Source organism: Ctenocephalides felis, unplaced genomic scaffold, assembly GCF_003426905.1.
Source record: "Ctenocephalides felis isolate EL2017-DRISC unplaced genomic scaffold, ASM342690v1 CF-g0.4_SCAFFOLD_01492, whole genome shotgun sequence".
Lineage (NCBI taxonomy): Eukaryota > Metazoa > Arthropoda > Insecta > Siphonaptera > Pulicidae > Ctenocephalides > Ctenocephalides felis.
The window spans coordinates 19,746,828-19,774,826 of record NW_020537646.1 but is presented as its reverse complement, the minus strand read 5'-3'; the positions used below and the strand labels follow the sequence as shown (position 1 = coordinate 19,774,826).

The window sequence follows — 27,999 nt, the reverse complement described above, 5'->3', positions numbered from 1 at the left end:
TTGATAAGTATATATAATGACAAAGACATGTCGAAATGGACCACGACTTGTTCCTACCTCAATTTGAATATTCATTATGCATTCCACATTGTCGCATTTGTTGCGTTAATCAGTATACGAATGCACGTAAGTATATTTGATACCATAACCGGTAATAAAAGATTTATTTATGAGATATTTAAGACAAAAAAAGTTTACTGATTAACGTTTTTTTTTGTATCCAATCAGATATATAATTAATGAACAATTCTAAAAAAATCAATAATTTATACTCTATAGTAAAAAAAATATTTCTATTCAATTAGCTAAAAGCTATGAACCTGAACATTTAAGTCGCTCAAAATCAGAAGATTGAAGCAATTGTAAGGATGACATGAAATAAATGAATTTTATGTTAAATTAAAGTATTTTAGTAAGAACAAAATTGCAAGAAAGTTTTTTTCAGTTTTTTTTTTTTTATTTAATGCATTTTCGATTCAATTTTCCTCCCTAATTTAGGTAAAGCACATTTAATTGATAATATGATTATACTACTTATGGAATCTTCTAGTGAACTACAGAATTTATTTTAAACATTTAATTAATATAATGCACAACGTGACAATTATTAGTAAAAAGATTAACTCCCTGAAAAATGCACATTTTTTAAGTGTTTGCAAGAATATATCAACCGTATCTGAAATTTGATGACTGAATAACAGTATATTATCTGATGCCTTTATAAGTTAAATTTCTATGAGTGAATTGTAAAATTTTAGGCTTCCTTTTAATTATGTAAAAGTCGGTAATAATTTGGTATTGGTATTTTGCCTTGAGGCAAGTACATAAACTTCTGGTATGTGTAAATAATCGACTTAATCAATAAAAAATAAATTAATTTATGAGTGATTTAAAGTATTTTACTTGGATTTATACACATATTTGAAAACGAACAAACACGTTAACTCGGAGAATTTTCTGAAAGCAAATATTCAAAAATCAATAATTTTTATAATTAACCAGTTTCCGTAGGACTTTAATGGTTAGTATGTCCATTAAGACCAAGTCTCATCGTTATAAACCGAGTAAATCGTCTAATTTTAATTTTAACAGACGTCAAAAAAACTACTCATTTGCTCAAAAAACTTTGATGAATTTTTAAAATTAAACTACTTGTTAAAATTGATAAGCGCTAGTCCTCATCAGATACATCGAATGGCTTTTAAAATTTTGAAATCGGTCCCAGCCGTTTTCTGAGAAAACGTCGATTTACAGCAAAAAATCTATTCAATACACACACATATACTTTTTCCAAATTTGGTTTCATTCGATTCAGAATGCCTTGAAAACGCCGAGAAAACAAAATTAGCGAATCGGATTTTTTGATGAAAACAAACTTAGGTAGTAAGTTAAAATTAGGTACTAGTTTTGAAATGGACTTTTTAAAAATATTAAAATCTTTGTAAAAATTGTGTCAAAGATCAGACCATATATGAAAGATAAAATGTAGAATGTATCTACATATTTATATAATGCCTATAAAGAAAATTGAAGCAAATCGTTCTAGTTCTAGCAATAACCCGATTCTCCTAAAAGACCAAGAAAGAAAAGGCACAATATGAAATGATAATTGAAATATATTCTTCAAAATAATAGGACGATGTCAACTCCATTGTTAAATACTAATTACAACACCTCTGCCCTAGTAATGTCTTTATGAATAATCATAATTTATGCATTCGCTGCGATATCATTCCGACATCGGCAGCCTGGTTTGCGGCACAATAATATCAAGTTTGTGGGATCCGCGGGACGTACTGTTTTCCCGTACACTGTATAAGTAATTCAGCCTCACACATGATGTGATCCGTCTCGTCGTTGCACCATAAGCCACGTTATGTCGTGCTATGTACCATATACCATATACCCACCACCACATATACCATATACCACACACGGGAGACAAATGCATAAATAAGCGCACAAAAGCGCACACGACCAACTCCGGACCGAGAGCGGCCTTGTTAGGTCACATCACATCACGCAGGCATTGTTAAAACGAAGACTGATAATATCCATATTTTTAAATTATTATCGATGATGCTTCGTAGATTTAAAATTTCACAGCATTGATTAAGGTTAGGTTTGATAAGAGCGAAGGGACTTGATTCAGAGGTCCCGGGTTCGAGATTCACTTTGTGCAGCCTGTTATCAAGCAACAGTTGACAACGTTGTTGACAACGGATTTCACTTGGAAATATAGATAGCAATTTGTTTCCAAGTGAAAATAGCCCTTGCCCGGTATAGCTGCACCAATACAAAGTGAGCCTTATTAGATAAATTCTAATAAAAAATCATCATATATGGATGGATTATCCATTGGGTTACCATCTAAAAATACGTAGTAAGGAGAAGTTTCAGCCCAACAGCTCATAGGACGTAAGGTTCTAATTGCTGTGAATATGAGAATAAAAAAGATAACAACTAAGCAGATGCATATAATTTTTTTTTTAAAAAAGATACCAATTGCGACAAGGGTAGATGATCAGGTTACCCAGTAGTAAGGCTTTTTAACTTTTATACACTAAATTGAATTGTGCAGTCATATGAAGTGAAATTGATGTGTATTATTCGTTCCTTATGTAGTGAGGTATGAGTTCTATAGTTATTTTTAGTTCCGAAAACATTGTTTGGATTTGTATTTTGAAGCACAAAATTTGTATGGATGTGTAGATACGACAAGTTTTCAACCAAAATGATCTATAATCAATTATTTAAATATTTTTTATGAAAGTGATATTTTCCCTATATTAATAGAATGACGTCAATTTAAAAATTGCATCAAATTAGTTGCTTTTTTGTTGCAACTATCTTCCGCCTATTTAAAAATCATTATTTGCTTAAACTAAACTCAAATATTAAATTGATGATAAAAAGAAAAAGAATCTACTTTATCAGATTGTCATTTTACTATCTGCTACCATTTACGAAATTCGGAAAATTTGTATCCGCACATACACATACACCACACACATACATCAATATTTTTCAAGGCATGTCTAAGGAATATATAAAAATTTTCAATTTCGATTTTTTTGCGATTACTATAACTTACCCTACGGGAACTTAATTATAATTTAACGTTATTAGAAAAATAGTATACATATATGGATTGTCCTACAAATAACGGATAAACAGTCAGTTAGCAATTATGATTTGAAATCTTGAATTTTACAAACACACAAATATGGTTCGTAGATTTACCAGAAAAATTGGTTGGGTATGGCATCGTGCCTTAAGGCAAATTGCTGGAACTTCCCGTATGGTAACAAAATGCTCGAGAAATATTAAATGTTTCAAATAGCTCATTATAAATATTGTATCATTGTCTAATATTTAAAAGAATTATATAAACTGAATTGCAAAGTTGAAATTATTTGTTTAAAGTATATTAGAACTTTAGTAAAGTATATTAGATGTAGTAACATTGTGAATGTTATAAGTATTTCCAGTTTAGGAATTATACTAGTGAGTGGATATTAATTATATAATCGATATTGACTGCCCTGTTTGTAAAAATCGTGAAGTTTGTTGTAATCTGTTCAATTTTAATAAATTTCGAGATTTTTCAGTGCAATTAAGAAGACGTTTTATAATGAGTGGAGCCCCACAAAAGAGCCCTATTAGTTCATATAGTTACTATATACGACCTAGTTTATATACGATACTAGTCATATATACGATTTAACTGCCCCTAATCAGCAAAAATTGTAACGTTGTTGAAGTCGGTTCAATTGTAATAAATTGCAAGATTTTTCAGCGTAATAAATTACACGTTGCATGATGGGTGGGGCCCCATCAAAAGAAAGGGTTCCATCGCCATGCATAGTTACGCCATTGTATACATCAGTGTACATTTTGAACGAATCATCAATAAAATTTCAGAAAACAGCAAATTATTAAAAGTAAACCGAGCGCAACAATGTGAAAATTTTCACAGCTCCATCAGCAAAATTCGTGACATTGTTGTACAGGGTCTAATTTTAATAAATTTCGAGATATTTCAGCGGAATGAATTACACGTTGTACGATGGGGAGGGGGCATCAAAACAAGGGGCCCCCTCTCATACAATTACGCCACTGAAAACATAAGTATAGATTTTCGTCAAATCATCCATGGAATTTCATATACCAGAATCCGCATATTTCATATATATTCTATTATTTGATATACTATTTTAGTATCAAAATTATTACGAAATGATGTTTAAAAGTCTTCTAGATATACTTGAATCCGTATTAAATTTTATCAAACCATCAAATACACCAGAAAATGTAAATATCCCATTATCAAGTATAGTGATGAAATAATGGGTGGGGCCCCAACGCCATATTACGCCACTGTAAACATCAGGATAAACATTCATCAAATCATTAATTAAATTTATATACCAGAATCTGCGATTTACAAAAACCAGAAAATTATTCGAAGTAAACCAAGCACAAGAACGTGACGATTTTTACAGTCACGTGACGATTTTTACAGTCACAGTTGTACGGGGTCTAATTTTAATAATTCCGAGATTTTTCAGCGTAATGAATTACACGTTGTACGATGGGGGGGGGGCATCAAAACAAGGGTCACCTCTCATACAATTACGCCACTGAAAACATAAGTATAATTTTTATCAAATCATCAATAAAATTCAATATCCGCATTCACCCTATAAGGTCCGTATATATAATTTTTTTTTTTGGGAGCCATTTAGATTTTTTTCGCAGCCATTTAAGTGTTAGACAGCCATTTGAGCGTTTTCAAACAAAGTTGGTCCATTATTAACTGGAAGAATTGCACTTTCGAATAAAAAAAGAAATTTAAAAAATATTCAGTATTTTTTATAGCATTTTAAAAAAATATATGGCTGACCCTATATAATTTTATATACTCTTAACACAAAATTATTACGAAAGCATTAAAAATCTTCAAGATATACTTGAATCCGCATCAAATTTTATCAAACCATCTAATATACCAGAAAATGTATATATCCCATTATCAAGTATAGTGATGAACATCATAAACGTAATACATATTCTAATTGTATGCTTGTACCACATGCAAGAGTCGAATAGGAGAAATGAGCAACTAACCTTGTTTCTTGACCCAGATTTTAAGCAAGGACGTAGGCCGTTGGCATCTACCTACACAACACAAATCTCGTATAGGAACGACACGGATCTATACATGTGTAATTTCACAAACTCACACACTCGAAAGAAGAAAGTTGGACGCGAACTGATACAACCATGTGGGAAATCCAATGCAGAATATTTAACATGACATCTGTGGAGGAGAGTTACCTGTAGAAGTTCTTTCGATCACAGGTGCCGCAAGTAGTAATTTTGCTGAAGAACAAATCCAACCTTCCAGCTGCTAACCAGTTTGGCTGTATCCAGCTAAAACAATTTTTCCTGGAATATAATTATAAACAGTTTTATTAAACCTTATTATTATTGATTCTAAAAATATTTAAAGGTTGGACAATTATTTACAGTTTTTCACAAGAATTGTACCAAACAGTTCTAATGGTATCTGATATAATTTTGTATTACAATTGCTAATTACATGGCATTTGAATAATAATAATAATAATCAGCTAGTTGGATAATCTTTCCGATATGTATGAATAATCGCCTGAATTGGAATTGATAGTTATGAAATCTGTTTTTTATAATCTCTCATACCAGGCACCTCTGTCTGACTGAGATATGAAATTAATGTATATATAAATAAAAATAAAAAAAAATTAGCTATATTTGAAATAATTACGATAAATCTTCCAACTGTTTATTTTCCAAATAAAATTTTTACTTTTTACCAAAATTTAATTGATGGCATTTCTAATTGCTTCCAAATCAATCTGCATTATATGTAATTTTGTTAATTATAGTACAAAAAGAAATACTTAACACATACAAGGTCGAGGTTCCAAAAAAGCAGTAATTTTTCCAAACTCTGATGGCTTAATGTTATTTAATGACTTATTATAATTTAACCAATTTTCGTAGGCTTACAATAATTCAGGATGTTTGTTTCAATAATAAATTTGTTAAAACATGCAAAGATTAATTAAACTTGTCAAAAAATTGATCAATTTTTTACAAAGTATATCTGCCAGACTGATCTTTACCAAAAACGTAGGCTTATAATATTTTAGGATGTTTGTTTCAACCATAAATTAGTTAAAACATGCAGAGTTTAATTAAAATTGTCAAAAAATTTATCAAATTATTACAAAAACGTAGGCTTATAATATTTTAGGATGTTTGTTTTAACAATAAGTTTGTTGCACAGTTTAATTAAAATTGCCAAAAAAATGATCAAATTATTACAAAGTATATTTGCCAGGCTAATCTTTACCAAAAACTAATCAGCACAAATTTCAAATGATATGTTTCGAAATTTTTTTGGCAAAAACATAGAAAAAATTATTGAAATTATGTATGAATTATGTACTTAATGCATGAGAAATGATTGCAGTTTTATCGAATAACTTTTTGAATTTTTGAAATCGGAGCAGTTGTTTGAAAACATAGATGAAAGATCAGAATTTTGTATACATATACTTTTCTCAACTCTGGTGTAAAGCGATTCAAATAAACACTTTTGTATAAACAAATTATGTAGCAGTTTATTTACAATTTACACTTACAATTATTAGTTAATATTTGTCATTACACAGCAGAGAAAAAGATTTAAACAGTTTGGTGGATGTCGTTTGCCAACTCTTAACTTAAGCCATTGTTGTTGGTTGGGCACAAACATCTCCGGAGGCAATAAGCTTTCTTCATCATCCTCAGTTTTATTTCCTGAAATAAGAATGATTTGCTAAATTATACATCCTATAAAATTTAGAATGTATTGTTATATTCATAATAATATACCCTTATTAGTCATATCGATGAATTCATTGGGCTTCCGCAATAAAAGTCTGCCAACGCCTTCACATTGTCTGAAAAGGTGGAATGATATTATAGCCTTCATTTTGAATGGGTAATAAATCAAAAATGCTCTGCTATTTTCACTTAAATATTCATATAAATCACCAAATTCTGTCACTCAGATATGACTTATATATTAGGTATTGCGTGCAAAAGCGCCATTATAAAAATGACGCGACGTGATTGATAATAATATGCAAAAATGGCAATCCACATATGATAGATACAGTTCTTAGAATTCTTGGTAATGAATAATGGTCTATGCTAATATATTTTGAAAATACCTGAGAACTTCATTTTTGGTCATTTGTTTTTTAGCTTCGTCGCTCAGAATGGAACATTCACGTAACCAGTCGGCGACAGCCCCAAAATCATTTAAAAGTTGTTCAACTCCCCATTTGCTAAATCGAATTTGACATGCATAAATATGATCCAACCATGCATCACACATTATCTTTAGCACTAAATTTAAAATTTCAAGATCATCACAAGTTTCTAAAACTGGCAGCAAAATTCTATCTAGAAGTATAATACAAATTTAATAATTAATAGTACAATTAATGTGTTAAGTGCATGCGTTACCTAAAAATTCATTTACATAACTGCTAACTGGAAGTTCAAATTTGGTTTTTTGCCAATATCCAGGAGACCTAGGAAACAATAGTGTCAAATTTGCAAGGCTAAAGGTTCGACACACTGATGCCAAAACATCGATGCATTCTTGTCGTGTTTTCTGAAATAAAATTTAATCCAAAAACCAAAACCATTAACGTTTTACCTTAATTTCTGAGCACATTAAAATTGTTACCTTCAATTTATCAATGTTGACTTTAATTTCTGACAAAAGTTTTTCTTTTAAATTATAACAAACATTGATATGAACATCAGTAGGTTTTATAGTCACTTTGACACCGGCTTGAGGAAAACGAAGTATACCAAGCTGATCTAAACATAGGCAAATGTCTTGTTGAGTTACCATAAAGAAAAATTTCACATTCCAATCATTAGCTGAACGTCTAGTGTCACGTCCAGCCCATAAACGCATAGTATGGATTGAATGATCTAAAATTAGCGAGTTTAAAAAAATATAAAAATATTGGATGTTGATATGCCAGCTTTATACCTAGTCTATGAAGGATAGGAATTTGCTCAACTAATGGCAAATCTGCAAGAGGAGCACCGTGAAGAAAATCATCAGTTTGCTCGCACTGGTTGCTTAATGAAACTAAATTAAACAATAAATCGGCAAACATTTGGCCAGTTTCTGTACCCTGCAACTACAAAACAAACCATATACTATCAATAAATTTATATTGTTCATCTGAATATATAAAAAATATTACCCTGCTTGGAGCAGTACTTCTGATTGTTTCAACTTTTATACAATCATCTAGAATATTGCCTCCTATCAATGTCAATCTAAATTGCAAGTCCCAAGAAGTTGCTGTAACATGACATCCCAAAGCGTTGGCAAATGTTCGTAAGGCCCCACGAACAACCTTTGGTAAAACTACAAATGATAGATAAAATTTATATAATATACTTTTTCAGATAATAATAATAATTTTTCATTACCTCTATTTTTAGGTTGCAATAACCATTCTCTAAGTTGCTGACTACAACCAGGTGGTAAGGAAGCTAAAGGTGAAGAGCCCCACCAAAGTACTACATGTTCAAGGAAAACACCAACCTCATTCCATAAATTGGTAGCATAATGTTGTAAAAGATTTCCAATCTTCGCTTCAGTGAACTTTTTGTCTGGAAATTTAAAATGCAAACAAAATCAAAATCTAAACGTAAGCAATAATTATAGACATCTTATAATTTTTACCAAATATATTTGGTGCATTTACTTGTGCTGATTTTATCATATCTCCAGGAGTTACTTCTTCCTCTTTTACTAATTCGTCGATAACGCGGGCAGTGTCTTTCATTGGGTCATCTTCAAATTTCTTATTGTTTTTAGTAAATTCCAAATTCATACGGTCAAAATAATGATTTAATTCAGAGTCGTCAGTGGAAATTTTATCTTGAACTGGATCGGGATTTAAAAATTCTTCATTTACAGGAGGTTTAGTGGAAGATAGTTCTCCAATCTTAATACCTAGTTGATCCGCAAATAAAGAATTTACAGGTGGTGTGAGATGTCTGGTCAGCGCTCTGTGAAAGTTAATAAAGAGTTAAAAATATTTTCAAAAATATGTTTTTTATGAATACTAGGATTACTTATAAATTGCAATACTGGAATCTTCAGAATCACATTCTATATGATCTTCGCAAGGTGTATAATGCGTTAGCAATGCTGATATTAAAGAATGACACGTATATTCAGCTCTAACTTTTGCAACTGCCTGTTAAAAAATGGAGTGTTTAAATATTAGTATATATTAGTCTAAAAACTTGGTATTTTAAGAATGCATTTTACTCACTTCCAATAAAGCCTTAATATCAATTCGTTTAGGAAGTTGTAACATGGTAGGATAAGTATTACTTGAAATTTGGCTGCTTTTAGCGTTACTTAATTTTGAATCAGTTTTAATGGCATCATTATATATAGAACATAATCTAATATTAAACAATCAACAGTAATTAATCAAATAATTAATTTTAAATAAGATTAAATTTTTACCTTAAAAGAACACAGAATATAGAATCACTTTCAGCACGATATATAAACAAAGGAATTAAGGTAAAAGCCAGCTGCTTCATATGATACATCAGCTTCAATTTTATACGCCAAAGATGTTCTCTAGTATCATTTACCTGTTTTATTGATAAAAATAAAATACTAAATTATGTAAGATAAATATTAATATTTTAGCTATTTCCAATTACCTTATAAGCCAAGACTTGATTGAAATCGTTATAAACTAACTTAGATTTCAACACTCTTGTGAACTTCAAACATTTTTCACAATTTATTGCCAAACCATCAAAATCCTAAATAAATAAAAAGTAAGATTTTATTAATCATTGTAAAGTTTATTAATAAATTTAATAAATAATATATATGTTCTTCAAAGATGCCTTGCTGTAAACATTTTTATTCAAAATCAATTTTAAGTGCAATCTTTCTGAATTATAATTTAATATTCAAAAGTTAGAAAAACAATTTGGTAGAATCATGTTCACTTGACAGCGAAAAAAATAGAAAAATAACAAATTAAAAACAATCATGACTTTGAAAAAACTAACAAGGTGCCAATTTCCATTTTTCATTTTCAACTTGTTACTACAACTAATTTATCATTTACCATTACTGATTTATTACAGATCAATGATAAGTTAATTTAAAATATTATTTAGTTCACTTACTTGTAGTTCGATAGTTGATCCTACCATATTAGCATTATTAAATTGGAACTCCAACTTATTAGCCAAAATATATTGAAGTTCATACATTATCCCATTGAAGACATCACAGATAGAGTTCATCCTCTTGCGTAATATTTGATATTGAATAAAAAGTGGGACAAACTTCTCGTACTCATTAATTTTGGTGATTTCCCTTGCAAAATCGTTATCATGAAAAATCGGTTTTGTAAACTCTTTCTTTTCTGATTTGGAAGACATCGTGCCCACCATCAACCGATCCATTTACCAAGAATAATTTTCACAGTGTGGTCATTTTAATATTATGCCTCTTCTCAGATTTTGTGGTAAATACTGATGTTCTTCTTAGTCGTTTTGGCACATTAAGCACTTTTATACACCGTTCTATTAACACTGAATCTCATTTTTAGGCTTATTCTAGGAATAATCGACCATTACATTATCACAAAGAAACTTCATTGCGGAAAACGCACGACCTCACCATCCTAATGATGGGTGAAAAGTAATATTGAATTCGATTTTGCTTGGCCTTCAGAGTTTAATGGTAGCAACACGTACCGGCACCAGAAACCATGTGAAAATAATCAATATTTCGCATACAAAGATCCAGGTTAAACGTTGAAATGGTATATTTCATAAAGGAATACGATTTGCTTTTCAAAATTCCTCAAAAATTTCAGTAGAACTCATTTTAAGCAGGCTACTAATTTATAGAAATGGTGGCATGCTTAATGCCTAGATAAATTTTTTTATTCTTTTTATACTAATAATATACTCTGTTTTGTTATACAGATGTCCTCTATAAAATCATTCAAAATTCTACCACAAATCATATAATTTAATATGTTTATTAAAGATGACTGTATTCTCCCAGTTTTCTAAATTATTCACTTCAATCAAAGCATTCTCTAAGACTACTTAGTTCGAATATAAAGTATTCGTGGAAGCAATCTGATTTACCTCAAGAATATTTGATAAAAGTTTAAATATAATTTAAAGCGAGCATTAAACGAGAAGCCCAATTTGAATTTTTCTAATTCATTCTATAATGCTTCTTATATTCAACATTAAAAATGCCATAACAATAATGCAAATCAGCTGGAATAGTAATTTATACAATTTTAAATACAAAATTAAGCCAGAAGATTCAATCCAAAATGATTAATTTTTTTTGAACAGCAATCAGAACTTGGCGTGTTTCAATATATTTTGATAAATATTATATTTTTGTAATATTTTTATCGATGACTATTAGAAAGCAACTATTTGGTGGTCCTGATCTATTTTGGTTATATTTTTTTAAATTATTTTTGTAGTTCAAACAAAATGACCATGGAAATTTGTAGGCATTCGCAAAGAATTATAAGGCTAACAGAATAAAGTTATAATTTTAATTATAACTTATGAACTTATGAATCATTATTTTAAGTTTTCAACTAATCTAGATTGAAGGCCAAAGCAAAAACCAGGTTAACAGCAATGCGGTTTTGATATGCATGGAACGAAATCAGCTGATGGTAGTACTGAGGTCAGATATGGCAAATCCTATTTTAAAACAATCTAATAAAAAGTATAAAATAATATATGTGCAATACTGAAAAATAAAACATTTAATTAAATATTGCAATTCACGATATTATAATAAATTAATAATAAATATTATAAAGGATACCTTGATGGTTACTCGACTTCATTAATTAATTATGTGTGAATGGCAAGTAAAAGGATAATGTAACATTTGTTCTTCTGAGTGTTTGCTGATTTTTTAATAAAAATATTTGTGACCAAAAGCAGTTCAATGTGATCAAATTATAAAATTGATCTTTCATATTTTTTTCATATAATGGATGATTCTTAAAGGTATTCAAAACACATTACGTTTTATATAAAAAGCATGTTTTAGCTTGAAGTTTCCGATTGAAAGACTAAACTTGGTGTTCAAGTCCTCTTTTCTCAATATACTAAATTATGAAATTCAGTATATTACGTTTTGATATGAATATCTACAACAGGGATAACTAAAAATAATCCCATTTTTACAAAATAAAATAAATCTCTTTTTTACAAAATTATGTAAAAATCTATATCACCACAACATAGGTTTGCTCAAGTTTAAGCTTTTGCATCCCTGTTTTACGCAAGTACATATATGATACCATTGAAACAAACAATAAAATTCCATGGAAACATCAAACAATTTGCGTGAATCAATATAATTGTCTATTAAAATTACACTTTTTGCCGCATAAGGCGTTAACGCAGAATTACTAATGTGTGTCAAGGGATGAGGGTAAAAAAATATAAAAATGCTATAAAAATTGTCTTCAAACATTATAATTTAAAAATCATTATTGAATATATCTAAGCTTTTTAAACCATTAATCGTTTATATCAAAAACGATTTATTCATCACCATTCATTTATAAAGAAAATTATATGTTTGTTAAAATATTATATGAGAAGAAAGAATATTTAAACTTCACTCTGGCAGAAAATGTATTCATACAAATCATACTAAATTTAATTAAATTAATTAAATAGACAAATTTAGATTATGTTAGAGTAAATCAGTATTCACATCAGTATTTTAAAAAGTCCTATTTACTCCAAAATAGCTAGAGTGCTTTATAATATAATAAAAAATTACGATAAATTTTATTAATGGTCTAGAAATCGACAAACAATCCATAGATAAAATAATTCAAATATACTTATCATCGAAATTCCGAAAAATAGTCCAGCGGTTCCACCAACTGACACTAAAAATAACAAAATTTCGATTCAAACAAAACTTTCAAAAATATATGAAAAGTTTGAACGAATAAAATCTTAATTATGCAGATGTAATGAAGTTAATTCGAATAGATTTTTTGTATTATCATTACTCTTCTCTAAAACAGAGTCTCCTCAAAATAAACAGATAAATTTGTTTATATTACCATGTTTGACTTTAACATGTGTTTAATTTGGCTTTTGTATTTATAATCGAAACCACATGCACATGCAGTGGAGAATAAAAACGAGGATAAATATTTCGATGGATGTTTAAATAAAACTCAGTCAACACCAAATTTGGTAAATATATTCTAAAGTTATGAAACTGTTATAATTTGGTATAGATATATATATTATATATATATATATCTATATATATCTATATATATATATATATATATTATTTTTTATTACACCTACCGACTAAATCCAATGGCGATATCATTTCGATTCGTAGGTACCTCAACACTGGCAAGTTGACCATTCGTATATTTACATAAGAGAATTTTTGACTGGATTTTTTTCTACAAATGTGAATCAAACATTTTATTTATTTAAATAAACTATTTAAATTACCTATAAACATTGAAAACTTACGGAATATCGGCATCGATTAGAACTTCATAATCAAAATCGTAGCAAGATCTTAAACAACGACATGTTATTCCTTGATCTTCAAAATTGAAACCTAAAATGAAAATTATATGAACGAATTAATAATAGCTATGAATAATATATTTCTAAATTTCTTGTTTCATTTTATATGAAGCAATTCGTATGTTACAGAGATAATAATTAGTAAATTAATTAAATTGAAAACAAAGAAAATGTAAAAAGATGTGATACACCATTTTTTCGTATCACTATTTTTTCGTAATTTGACCAATATGAAGATGCTAGAGAAATATAAATTCGAATCTAAATTATTTGGAAATTTTTGTAAATTTTTGTTATACCATTAACTATCAGTTATACCAGTAACTCATTTCTACTTACTAGGTAATTCTGATATTACTTGTAGTCCTTTGTATCCACAATAGTTCTTACGAACTGAAACAAAATATGTAACAAATTAATCATAACTTTTGTTTAAAATATAATTATTATGGCATTATACTAACATATTTCTGGCATAAGATGTGTAGTGCAATTAGCAACAGTCATTTCTAGTCTATTCATGCATTCTTGTTGACATGAATTTAAACTGTATGCTCCAAATGGTTTTAGAGGAGTTTCCACTTCATTTGGGAAACGACAAAGACGTTTTTCTGGACTTCTTCTAAACAAGGCACGATCGTTCCATATTTCTCTTGTCTTGAAAAATAATAGAACAAGACGATGGTTTGTTAGTTGAATTTAAAAGTTTTAGCAGATGTGATAACACTAGTAAAATTTAATTTTGGATGCTTTAATAAGGCTAAAATAGATGTATAGTATTTCAATAGAATAATAGGATATTCGATATCATAAAAAATATATTATTTAACATTAGAAACTTTTTTTATAGTAATTTGCAAACAAATGAGCAATTATAGGTAATTATACTTACTGTAAACACAGCTTCGTGATTTTTGTTCAGTATACTAAGTTTCAATGCAGATTCGGTATTCAACAAGGGAATCGCTTCTGGAGGTAAAATAAAAATCTGAAATTTTACTTAATTAATTTAATTATTAAACAAAATATCAACATAATAAATAAATCCTAATGCCATACCGTAGCCTTTTTCTTCAACAAAAATTTGAATGATCCTGGGCCGATTGTTCTATTAAACTTTAACAATTTATCGAAAGTTGTACCCATGCTGGGGGAATAAAATTAAATTATTCAAATTCATAATTATAGACGAAAAGGATGAAATGAATTTTAATTTTTCAATTTATACCTTACATCATACTGATTAGCGACAAAACATGGGCCAATTTGTGTTCTTTTGAACTTAAACGTATCTTGTACTGATAGCCGAGAATCCAAAAATGAAACATCTTCAATAACGTTGCTAACATTCAGTTCATAATACTGCAAAAAAATTGTCATCAATTTAAAAAAAAACTAAATTTAATCATAATCAAATTTATTCAATATATAATGAAGCAACGTAATTAAAATCGTTTAATTCAAACATAAAAATAGAAATACGTACTGCACTCATGAGTGCATCGTGATCTAGATCTTCGCATAGTTTTTCCATTGTCGTATTGTAATCACAGTTCACCCGCTTTGTAGATTCATAAACAAATTTTCCAACATTTTCTTCAATTTTACCCTTGTCTCCGCTAGTAATAAAATAATAAAAAAAATTGACATTATATAATAAAAAATGCAAATTTTCATTTTTGCATTTCGTGATTCTATAAATTTAAAATTGTAAATGAAAAGTTTAAGAGCCTATTTTATAAATCACCATGAAAGCAATTTTTAATAAAAGTAATTACTTAAATAAGTCATAAAAATTTTAAAACAACTAAACCAGATATAAAAGATCAATTTAATCGATCCATTTTCACATGGAACTATAGATCTAAATATGATCAAGTAAAAATAGTATTTCTGGACATTACTGCAAAAAATTAAAAATGTGATCAAAATTAGTAACAAACATATCACAACCAAAAAAGAAATCAATTAGGCGGCTTTTATAAAATAATGTTTGCGAAATATATTGGATATATTTGAATACCTAATCATAAGTTATAGTTTTTGTTTTATGTTATTCAATATATATACATATATATATACATATATATATATATATATATATATAAATAGATTTGGTATATTAGAAATTATTGGTATATTACAATTTTATAAATAAAAACTTACCTTGTCCTCGTACTACTAGATCCAGCAATAGGACAAACAAAAATTGCAGGAAAAGTAGTATTCCAGTCCAAGTATTGAGAATCCAGAACATAACTTATAGACTGTGAGCTGTTTTGAAGAAAACAAATTAATTTAATAAGTGAAATGTAAAAATATCCAAAAGCTTATAATTGAATTGAGTGAATATTAAATAAATTGATCCAAAAATTCAAATTATTACATAAAAATGTCGATATCATCATCCAAATTATTGCCAATTTGTATTATATCCACTGGCACTTGAAAATATAGAACAATACTATGTTTCGAACTGAGAATATAAAATAAAAACAATATTTTAAATTAAATTCTTAATAGTGATAATTTGTAATAAAATAATTAGTAATGAAATGTTTCATTCAACATACCTATAATTATTCAAAATTGATTTTGTGATACAAGCCAAACCCCACATCGATATTATGCACATAATAAACCAAAAAATTCTGGAAAAAATCGTAATAGTATAAATATATAAACAAGGAAAGATATAAACGATTCTTTGCTCTTAATTTTCTCTTTGATATTTTATAGATCAGAGTCGCTGCACCATTAATATAATAATTTCAGAATTAATAAACTTGACCAAATTTTAAAAGTAAACCGAAGCTATTTTAACTGTACCTCGTAAGCAAATAATTTTTATCACTAAGAAATCTTAAGCCATGAATGCCACTATTATTCAATAAAAAATATAAATTTTTTTTTGAGTTTGTGAGACAATTTCTTGCATCGAGTTTGCCCATATTGGGATAAACCATTTAAATTTTTACTGATTTATGTAAATAAGTTCTAAAATAATCAACCTACAATAGCCAAATAATTAAACTACAATAGTGTAATATGACATCAAACTATAATAATGTGGCATCGTGTAATCAAATCAGAGATGATAAAAATCTACATATTTTTTCCATTTTCTAAGTTGATTCAATATCACATTAAATCATAAAATAATATAAAAATTATTACAATAACATCATATTTTTCGCAATTTACATATAATAAAATATCTGCTTCAAACACATTCTTTTTTATTTTCGAAACCATTTTAACACTCAATAGTTCAATATTTTATGTTATCACAATTATAGTTTCTAGCTTTAAGTTGCATATATATATATATATATATATATATATATATAACATATGCAAAACCATACATACATACTTACATATATACAATTACAATAAAATATTTTCTCTTATACCGTTTCATATAAATCGGTTTGATTATATAGTTTTTTATATATGTTTGTTTACAATTCAATCAACACCTTTAAATAATCAACATTACACTAATTTTATATTCACTTGTTTCCACTTATCACAATTAATTATAGTCTTAATTAACCAAATTGTCAAAGATATGGTTATTACATGTATGCAGAAATATTTAAAAAATAAAAGAAAATACTTTAATGTATAAAATAATATGTATTTTGAAGTTTCCATATTCGAGTTTTAATATATATTAGCATGATTATTGCACTTCTACAAAATTTAATTACGAATACGGAATCAACAAAATAATACATAATTTTATAAAAATGATTTATAAGGACATTCAAACTTCTAATCTAATACACTGCAAACTAAAATTTTTTGTGATATAAAATAAATCTTTTAAAAATAAAAAAATCTACTAAATATATATATCAAATACAAAATATACCAATTTATATAATATATTAATTTTCATTCACCTCTCATTCTTTGCACCAGTACAAATATTTTAGATAGTTATAGATATTGGAATATCTCATACATTTTTTGGAATTCTTTTGCAATTTACACAAACTGACAATATACACACATTGCAGGGTTTTCCACACATTGTTATAATTATCAAAACTATAGTACCACTGGCATTAGTTCTCCTGAATACCTTTTTTTTCAAATATGGTTTTATAAAAATATTTTTATATTTATATATTCAAAATCACAATATTTTCGAATACCAAAAATAAAACGTTATGCTTTTTATGCACACGTATGTAAATTTTGAAATAAAGAAAAACTGATATTAAGGTATTATGTTAATAGGCCTTTAAATTAGTAATTTCATTTAGAAATTTATTTTTGATAACGCATACTGATAGTGGCATTATTACATTGAGTTTGGAAAGAGTATACTATGGGGGGGTATATGTAATCAAGTTTTTAACATGTATGTATATAAAGTGTACAAATGTATAAAAATGCTTTAAAAATATAATATGATTGAAGAAGAAGAAGAAGCTCTTACAAAAACGCTGGTCATACTTAAATATTTGTAAGTGGTCGATTGTATAAATTTGTAATATGTGTTATGTATTAAAACTCAAATATGTATAAAAACAATAGAAATATGAATTTTGTAATAAACGTATTGTAACTAAGGTGACCATATTTTTTTCCATGAAATCCGAGACGGTTTATAATGTGCATGAGAGCGGGGGAAGGGGTGGTGTTGAACATTTTTCAGTTCCAATTTTCTAGTTGAAATATATTTAAAAAAATATTGGTAATCAAAACATTTTGAAAAATCCGGGACAATTTGGGACAAAACACCTAAAACCGGGACAAATATTGCTTTTGGAAAAAGCCGGGACGCAAGGCTGTCCCGGCCAATCCGGGACGTATGGTCACCTTAATTGTAACAGAAAACAAAATTTTAAATAACAGTAATAATATTCAATGAAATATCAGCTTTACTAAATATAATTTTTATATTTGTGTCGGCCGAGGAATACTAAATATATTGCTCAACAATTTCAAAGTTCATAATTTCAAAAAGACTTGAAAGATCTAACCGAGGATTGAATTGCGACCGCAGCAGAAAATCAATAAAAATCCTAAATTCTATTGACATTACGTATATAAATGTTTGTTGCATTTGGATAGTCATCTACCAGAAATTATACAAAGTTAAAATTCGTACATGTAGACGACTGAAAACTTCTGAATACAAATCACAGATTATACATTTAATTTCACAACACATTTCAACCTTAATATTTAAAGGTTCGTTCAATTAAATTTTCATTTTCAACATATATAACATTATCTAAAAACTAGCAAAAGAATTCACCAAAACTATATAATATTCAATAATCAAAATAGACCTCTATCAAAGCACCATTCCAAACATTTTTTATTCGCTTATTCAAATCTATAAAATTTTAATAGAAACCATCACGTACTAAACTTTTTTATAGATAAAGTATCATCACCCAATAACCAGCACAGCTGACATCAAATTGGTCTGTTTTTTCTTCATAATTTATATAAAGTTCGCAAAAATAATGCTACAAAGTCATTATGAGATATTTCACAGCATTAGGCTATTACAATTAATATTAGTACCATTACAACTTTCGAACATACTCAAAAATATTCGACTAAGCAATAGATTTATTTTTAAGTATTTGACGATTAACATTTCTACACTTTAAACAACGTATTAATTAATTATATTTTACTTGTTGGTGAAAATTAAAATTCCATTTCGACAAGGTAACATTGTAAGTACGAAGAAACCATTTAACATATCGCGATGCTTGAAATTCGTTCTAACGTTTAAAACGTTTTATGAGACCAAAAGATCGAATTTCAGGCACAATACACTACAACATAGAACATTTGATTTACACTCAATTTCTTGATAGAATCATTGGTATGACTATGAAAGAAATTCAGAATATTCACAATACAAGATGAATTACGATTAGATTTTTGTAATTGTACGGACGTTGTCTAAAGTGTAATTTATATTGAAGTTTTTCCATCAATTATAATAGTTTACAGGCAAGCAATATAATCTATGGGTAAAAATTATAAACTGCAGCTGATGATATCAATTATTCTTTGTCTTGATGGAAATAAAAAATTTATAGATAACCAATTTTTAATAGTCTAAACAAATAATTTTGTATCCAATATATAATTCCATTAATTATTTCTTTTTAACTTGAGAACATTTCCTCTAACAATGAGAAATATGATATTTCAAATTGTTACTTCTTTGACAAAAGAATCTGTTATCACCAGCTATTTATCAAATATGTATCGAGCATATACTCAAAAATCCACCACTTAATTTATTAAAAAAATGTTTTTCGTTCTAAATCACTCACCCAGTCCTATAATTCTCCTCCCAATTCACTCATTATATCACCCGACATGATAGCATCCGTAGCACCGAAATCCGTTAACTCTTGCTCTATACTTGTTAATTGCAATGCTTTCTGGTGCTCCAATTCCGATAAATCATCTATGACACCATTGTCTATTGGTGTCATAGAATTCTTATAAGCCTCGACCGAGTTACCATTGATTAAGAAATCTCGGCTTCGATAAGTTGGGCTATATTGAAAGCTTCTATCACGCAAAGGCGTCGATGGAACAGATTTTGAGATCATTGAATCGAATTCTTTAAATTGTTGTGGTAACTGAAAATCTAAAGATATTTTGTTGTATGATATCGGCGTGCTAGGTACCGATCTGGACGCTATACCCTTAGAATCATCGCCGTCCATAATTGGAAAATTATTTTCTATGCTCATAGATCTTTTCAAAGATCTTATATCAGCAAAGTCTGTTTGAGGCAAAATTTGATTCATTTCCATTGCAGCATAAACATTTTCAGACTGATCAGACTCAACAATAGGAACGCTAAGATCGTCTTGGAAATTATTATTCAAAGTATTAGCACACATTATATCTGTAGTTGAATTTATCATATCTATGTAATTAGTATCAAAATCATTATATTCAGGTGGAACAGGTGTAGCACCTACTGAACTGCTGGCTGATGGATTGTAACTCATCATTTGCTGAGGAATGATGTTTTGCGGATACTGTGTGTTGAAGAATAATGGACTCTGACCAGGTGAAACCATACTTTTCATGTGAAGAGGAACAGATTGAGATCGAATGTTCATATTATTCACAGATAACATAGAAGCAGCAGCATCTATAAGGATAAATTATTATGTATGAGCCATTCGATGCATTTACACATAGTACAATATAGTGTTTTAAAGAAATCAATCGCAAGAATGACCATGATATCATAAACTAATGCCATATAGTTAATGTATTTGATTATAGGTCCAATAAGCCAATAAATTAAAAAAAAAAAAACTCCATATCAACCTGGAGCAATTACCAACAAATATTATAATTGATATGTTACTAATCGAACATGAGAATGAAAGAAATTTAATTACAAATTATATCAGGATAACTAAACTAAAAAATACTAACCAGTTTGTAAATTTTTGTTAGATTTCATCAACTTGTCAAACATAGATCTCTGCCTTAAAGCTGGCGTATTTCTTGGACTGACAAAAGGGCTTGCATTAGAACTCGCTGACTTAGGACTTGTATTACCAAATCCTGTTTTAGTATGAGGAGATAACGGTGACGATGGAATTGGCATAAAACTGCAGTTTTTTCTTCTAGTTGTTGGGCTTTGTGGAACTTCTTCTTTCATGGCACACACCGGATTACTATCAAAGCTTACATGTCTTCTTGCACTCAAGCCATTATTCATTTTAGTATTAGGTAAAGGTTTTAATAAATTATTTCTTCTTTGTGATAATATAGCTAAACTTTCAGATGCAGAGATGTGATTAAAATTTAGATTATCCTGTACTGCTTGAGTATATTTCTTAATATATGTAGGAGGTTTATCGTTATTTTCAGGTTTTGATCCTTGCATATTTTTTTCAAGAAGGAAACGTAATTGAGAAAGTCGGTCTTGAGCAGATAATGTTTTACCTGAAGTATTGTTTAGTTGTACACCAACATTTGATTTAACAGAATCTTGGCTTAACCGGTCATTTAAAGCATCTAAGTTTAACTTATCATCACTTTTATTATTAGGTGGCTGCTCTAATTTAGATGCAGAAGATGAATCTTGTTGAAAATATTGCAATAACTCCTCTTCTTGTTCTTGACTATTATCACCACCATGTAAGTAACCATCTAGGGCATCTTTATCCAAACTACATATACTAATAACACGTTCTCTAGGAATTTCAGTTGGTAAGATATCCAATGTATTTTGACTTGTTGCTTCATCCTGTTCTATTTTAATTTTAACATCATTGTTATCAACACAATCTATAACAGACTCGGTAATTATTTCAGGAATGATTTGAGAACCATTGGTGGGTACAATAGCAGGAAGTTCTTCTTTCACTTCATTTGTTATTTGATTCAAAACCTGCTCACCCGGAGCAATGATATTAGAATAAACAGAATCAGCTTCATTTAATCCCAATCTATTATTTTGTATGTCAGTGGTATGAAAATCAAATGTATTGATTACACAAGTAGAAGTTTTAGTTGGCATGTCATTATATTTTTGAGGCATAATATTTGATTGAGAATTAAATAACAGATTAGGAGTGCTTTCACTTGTACCTAAATTTCCTAAAGAATCTTTCAGTGACATATTATTCATTGTGCCACCAGATGCAAAATTATTTTGTCCAATGAGATCTCCACTGCTAAACCTTCTAGATAAAGTATTCCGTCTCTTTTTAGTGTTATTACATTTTTTAATATTCTTCCTTTTATTTAAACCATTTAATTCAAGAAGATTATCTTGAGTTTCATCTTTGATATTGATGGTATCACAGTTAATATTTGTACCAGTCAGGTTATTATTAGACAAGTTCATTGGCATAATATAGTTAGATTTATCGTCAACTAGATTTGTACATGTTTTCATTATATTAATTCGATCTTTTAAAGGCTTATCAGCTAAATTTAATGCTATATCACTGCATTCTACAGGTAGTCCGCTGACTCCTGCCACTGGGTCCAGTTCATTAAATCCCATTGGATTTATTTTTGTACTATAACAAGTGTTATATGATTTATCATGCTCAAGGGGTGCAAGATTAGAATCCTTTATTAACTCTACATTTTCATTTGCAAGTTCAGACTTTACCATTTGCTGATTGAGATCTTTTATCATATCAGGAGCAATACAAGTGGACACATTGTTATTTCTATTCACAAAAGTCTGAGAATTAGAATTCTGCATTTTGTTTTTCTTAGCTCTAGGTGACTTCAATGGAGGTAGCATGCGTTTTTTTCCTTCTCTGTGGTCCCGATTATTTAGTTTAGATTGAGTGGAATCAGATGGTGCATCTAAAATATTAGAGAAATTAATTGAGTGAATATAGTTTTGATAAAATATAGTAAGATATATAACTATAGCCATTAATGTTAAAAAAGATTTATTATTAATAGGGCTTGTAACAAATATGGGTAATGTTTTACCTTTGCGCTGTGCAACCAATTTATTGATAAAATCTGCAAAGCCCTCTATATTTGAAAAACTCTGATGCAAAGTCTTTTCAGCCCATGGTTGAATAATCGACCACACATCATTTTGATTTGAAGTTGAGTCATCAGGCTATCGGGATTAAAATATTACATATAAATACTAGATATCTGTAGTAAAAATACTGTACTTCTTTAAATATATACATTAATATGAAGTGCATTAATTAGCATTGTCAAAGCAACAAATTTTCAATGCATAATGCAGTGCATAAATAACTTAATGAGCAACAATCTGATAAATACCTCAGCACTTAAGTCAGGAAGCATTGGAGGAGCTAAACTTCGAGCTTTTCTCATGGCTGCATAACAATATCTATAAAATACAGTATTAAATGTAATGATAATGTAATATAATCATATTTATGTTGAATTAGAAAACAAAAAAATATTAATACATATTATTACCTAGAATGGCCACGTGTTCCAAGTCTTCTAGGTCTCAGATTTGGAAATACTTGTTTCATGACTTTGCCAAAATCAGCCGTAGAAAGTGGTTTTAAATTAGCTGTTGTACAGTAGGCTCTGCAATAATATATCAACATTAAATTGTACATTAGTAATATGACAAAAAAAACTATGAATAGTTCAAAACAAGGGTACACTTTAATGGCATTGCTAAAGTTTTTATATTAACCATCACAATATTTATATAGCATTATACTTATGATTGCAAGTTATTAATACCTTTATTATTTATTAGCAAACAATTATGCAATAGATATATTAATTATAATTACTATTGCAAACTTAAATAGTATAAGCACACATTTATAATATGAATAATCGAATACTTACAGATATTCATCATAAACATCTTGTTTTGGCACAGAGACCTCAGGATCATGTTCTAAATGTGTTCGAACCCATGCGGCAGTAGTGCTTATTTCATGCCTTGTCCCAAGGGGATTCGGAGGATGTCTTAAAGGATCCTGTGTTGATGGCTGACCACCGGGAAGTTTCAGGTACAATAGTAATCGCTCTGGACCAGATAAATGTGATATCTGTTCCAAAATATTAAGGATATTTTGCCGCGACTGATCACTGAAAAAGAAAAGATGATGAATTTTAGATTATGCTTTAGAACAAATTTGTGAGTGATATTGTAATGCACAGTAATACATATATGAAAGGACATCGGTAAGGAAAGAAATTAATTTTTAGGTATATATTAACTGAAATTTTATTCAGCTGTTTCAGACAAGAGTATATAATTTAGCAATATCTGTTTTTATGTATATAAAATGTTATTATGAATTACACAGATTACAATTTAAGATAATAATTGATAGGACCTTGCTACAAAACTATAACAAGCAAATTTAATTTTGTACAAAATTCTAGTTGTAGCGAGTAATGAAGCAGTAAATCTGGTGAAATTCTTTTTAACACAATAATATAATATTTTTTTTTACAAAAATTGTGTATGGTGCATCTCTAAGTAAACTAATAAAGTATATTGCCATCTAACCTTAATGTATTATCGACCAACTGTTGTATTTTGTCCATTTTCTCCCGTTTAATTTCACAAGCAGCCCCAGCTGCTCCTAAAATATTCTTTACATCTTCCATGAGATTGTTTATTTAAAACACATACTTCCTTTTCGTCAAAATACTTTGCTTCTTACGAATTGCCCATGTTCAACAAAGTGCTGTCTTTTTGACAGCTATCAACTCCAATAATATACTTTATATACAATGTCATATTATTCGAAAAACTCATCCGCGAACCTTATAGACGTATGTTTCACATATTAAAAATACCACATTGTGAAAAATAGTCAATTTACCAATCATGACTCTATGCAACATAAATGTACAGAATAAATAACATCACATATCTTAACAATGGTCAGATAAACCATCCATTTTCTTGACGTTCGATCAGCTGTTGTAATTAGTGGTGCCAGATTCTAATAAGATTCCCATCAGGCGTGCATTTTATTCAGCATCAAAATGATAATGGTGCTTGATTTAATTTGTTTTATAGCATTCTAAATTATTAATATCTTTCTACAATAGTAAAATATGATATCTTCTTATTAAATGTGACTTTCGAAATTATATAACTGCTCGAAACCGCTCAGAATCCTTGTAAAGTTTACATAGACTAAAAATCATACAAAATTTTTGGAGTTTTAGAACTGAAACATCGAATAAAAAGGAATTTACAACGACCAGAAATGTATTCAACTGGTTTATTTCTTGAATAAATTTTATATTACTATATTATCTAGTGGTTAATGCAACCCTTGAAGCGGCCATTTTTTATGCAATTTGTCCAAAATTCTTAAAAAATATGTTTCAAAATCACAAGAAATGTTAGTGATCATACTGCTATGTTATTATTTTGATTATATTTAGAAATACACAATTTATAATATTTAAAAATCTTTATATCCAAAATTTGGAAATTATTTTTCAAATATTTAAGTTGGTCACCATTGTTCAATGCATATTCTTCGCAAAACGTCTTCGTTATGTAATTTATCCAAAATTCTTAAAAAATATCTTTCAAAACCACAAAAAATGTTTGGGATTATACTGCTACATTACTTTTTCAAATATATTGTATATCTACACTATTTAAATCTTTAAAAATCTTTATTTCTGAAATTTGGAAATTATTTTTCAAATACTATGTTGGTCACCATTGTTCAATGCATATTTTTTGGAAAACGTCAAAAAAAAATATATACATATTTCAAAACCACAAGGACTGTTTGTGATTTGATTGCTATATTCCCACTAAACCAGTTACGTAATATTACGTAATTTTTATGTAAGAAATATGTAATCTACATTACGTAATTAGATATTACGAAAGAATTACATAAATATTACGTAATTTTCCTGAAAAAATATTACGTAAGAAAAATGAAGATTTTATTTCATATATATTACATAAACTAGTGCGGCGCATGGCATCGTGCCTTTAGGCAAATTGTTGGAACTTCCCGTACTAATAATTATTTTGTTTTAAAAAGATTAACATTTTTGAAAAAATTTTACTTTGAAAAAATTAGATTTTTGAGAAACTATAAAATTTTGACAAAAAATTACCTTTTTTGAAAAAAAGACTTTGAAAAAAAAATAATTGCTTTATTTTGAAATATTTTGAAAATTCTTAACTTTTTTTCAAAGTAATCGTACTGCATTAACTGCATAGAGACGAAATAAAAATGGCTCGCGAATTTTCGGAATATTTCGTTTCATGAACGAAGCTGTCAACCAATGAACGGCGCTAAGTGACATAAGTACCGTTATGTCTGCAAGGAGACTGCCGTGCCGAGCCGCCGGCTACTAGCGGCTACTAGCACTAGGCAAGGATTATGGGAGTACGACTCGCCATGCGTTTTAAATTAAGTTTTGTGTTTTGTAGTGTCTTATCAATATTTTTAATTTGCTAATTAAATGTGAAAGTGATATTAAATATGTGAAGATATATGTTTATTATAAATATATTCTAAAGCCTCTTAAATTACATGAATTACTTAAATCTTTACTCTAAAACGCTCCATTAACCTAAAAATTAATCGTGTGTGTTATTAATTTTTTTCTAATAATAATTAGATATAAAAAGAATTTTGTTTCAAATGTAACGGTATTCATATTCTAAATACTATTTTATTGTTAATATAAATTCAGTGACAAATTATATATAACAGAATCACTTGGCCTTTTGAAAACCATTTGCTTTGTGTAAGTATATAAAAAATATATGTATCAAAAGTTAAATAGAAATTATTACCATGTTTTTTATTTCAGGTGAAAATCGAAAGCTAATAATTTATATCCGAGATGCATTTTTTCATCACAAATGGGCCATGAAATAGATATCGAGAATGCTTTTGTAGAGAAGACATCATAGACTTATACCACATTTAGTTTTAACAGAAGATACGACAGTTCCTAATTACATAATATTTTCCATGAAATAGTTAGTGAAAGAACTTATGAAGACTTTGTAAAGGATACTTCGATGATTTTTATTTCGAGTTTAATTTTACTTATCATTTAATTTTATTTATCATTTATCATATTGTATATTTTTCCATTTGCCATGAAAATGTTGATCAATATGTTATATGTAATTACATTATTTTATAAAAATTGTGAATTATTATTTATTACTTTATGGATTTGCTAATGTTTAAATTGTGTATATATGTCGAAAAAATAAACATGCCATTTAAATGTGCTTTTTCGTTCATTTTTCAGATAGTGTATATATATATATATATATATATATATATATATATGTGTGTGTGTGTGTGTGTTTATATGTATGCGTGTGTGTACATACATATATATTATATATGTATGTACATACTGTGTGTGCATACTCATTTCTATGTTCATGAATGTGTGTGTTCATATATACACATATGTGTGTATGTGTGTGTTCATATATACAGATATGCTGTGTGTATATATGTATGTGTGTAAAAAAGGGCCCCTCCACGTCATTTTTTTTTCAAAAATTACGTAATTATTATGAAATATTTTCGTAATCCCATATTACGTAATCCACATTACTTAAAATAGGCGAAATTATGACACATATCTTACATTAATCTTACGTAAAAATGACATAAGTATGTAACTTTTTTGCGTAAAAATTACATAAATATTACGTATTTTGGCTTAGTGGGTTACTATTTTAAATACATTTAGAAATACATTATTTATAACACTAAAAAA

General features: G+C 28.4%; 3 protein-coding genes across 3 annotated transcripts; all 3 read right to left on the bottom strand.

The window, feature by feature from the left end:
• Positions 1-6,697: 6,697 nt before the first annotated feature.
• LOC113370990 lies at positions 6,698-10,554 on the bottom strand. The gene is made up of 14 exons (XM_026611651.1): positions 10,297-10,554; positions 9,817-9,921; positions 9,611-9,744; positions 9,411-9,546; positions 9,208-9,332; positions 8,813-9,141; positions 8,557-8,739; positions 8,358-8,491; positions 8,105-8,252; positions 7,790-8,043; positions 7,564-7,714; positions 7,266-7,500; positions 6,925-6,992; positions 6,698-6,849 (listed from the first exon to the last, which is right to left on the bottom strand). Exons 1-14 carry the CDS (start codon positions 10,552-10,554, stop codon positions 6,698-6,700), a joined length of 2,412 nt encoding a protein of 803 aa, XP_026467436.1.
• Positions 10,555-13,682: 3,128 nt separating this feature from the next.
• On the bottom strand, positions 13,683-16,371 carry LOC113370989. The gene is made up of 9 exons (XM_026611649.1): positions 16,320-16,371; positions 15,913-16,020; positions 15,233-15,365; positions 14,975-15,108; positions 14,806-14,893; positions 14,639-14,734; positions 14,211-14,403; positions 14,086-14,139; positions 13,683-13,777 (listed from the first exon to the last, which is right to left on the bottom strand). The coding sequence occupies exons 1-9, from the start codon at positions 16,364-16,366 to the stop codon at positions 13,683-13,685; spliced, it is 948 nt and encodes a 315-aa protein (XP_026467434.1). The 5' UTR covers positions 16,367-16,371.
• Positions 16,372-20,026: 3,655 nt separating this feature from the next.
• LOC113369938 lies at positions 20,027-25,170 on the bottom strand. The gene is made up of 7 exons (XM_026610565.1): positions 24,767-25,170; positions 24,094-24,339; positions 23,704-23,820; positions 23,542-23,611; positions 23,233-23,368; positions 21,202-23,100; positions 20,027-20,908 (listed from the first exon to the last, which is right to left on the bottom strand). The coding sequence occupies exons 1-7, from the start codon at positions 24,865-24,867 to the stop codon at positions 20,076-20,078; spliced, it is 3,402 nt and encodes a 1,133-aa protein (XP_026466350.1). The 5' UTR covers positions 24,868-25,170; the 3' UTR covers positions 20,027-20,075.
• Between the last annotated feature and the right edge of the window lie 2,829 nt (positions 25,171-27,999).

Bases quoted from the DNA above. Each gene is read 5' to 3' on its own strand.
- LOC113370990 (XM_026611651.1), bottom strand. From the start codon at position 10,554: ATGTCTTCCAAATCAGAAAAGAAAGAGTTTACAAAACCGATTTTTCAT. The intron at 8,740-8,812 runs GTAAAAATTATA...TTAAATTTCCAG, and splicing joins AAATGCACCAAATATATTTG to ACAAAAAGTTCACTGAAGCG. The intron at 7,501-7,563 runs GTAACGCATGCA...TTATACTTCTAG, and splicing joins TTATGTAAATGAATTTTTAG to ATAGAATTTTGCTGCCAGTT.
- LOC113370989 (XM_026611649.1), bottom strand. From the start codon at position 16,366: ATGTGGGGTTTGGCTTGTATCACAAAATCAATTTTGAATAATTATAG. The intron at 15,109-15,232 runs GTACGTATTTCT...ATTTTTTTGCAG, and splicing joins ACGATGCACTCATGAGTGCA to TATTATGAACTGAATGTTAG. The intron at 14,735-14,805 runs GTATGGCATTAG...GTAAAATTTCAG, and splicing joins TGTTGAAGAAAAAGGCTACG to ATTTTTATTTTACCTCCAGA.
- LOC113369938 (XM_026610565.1), bottom strand. From the start codon at position 24,867: ATGGAAGATGTAAAGAATATTTTAGGAGCAGCTGGGGCTGCTTGTGAA. The intron at 24,340-24,766 runs GTTAGATGGCAA...TTTCTTTTTCAG, and splicing joins TTGGTCGATAATACATTAAG to TGATCAGTCGCGGCAAAATA. The intron at 23,821-24,093 runs GTAAGTATTCGA...ATATTATTGCAG, and splicing joins GATGTTTATGATGAATATCT to AGCCTACTGTACAACAGCTA.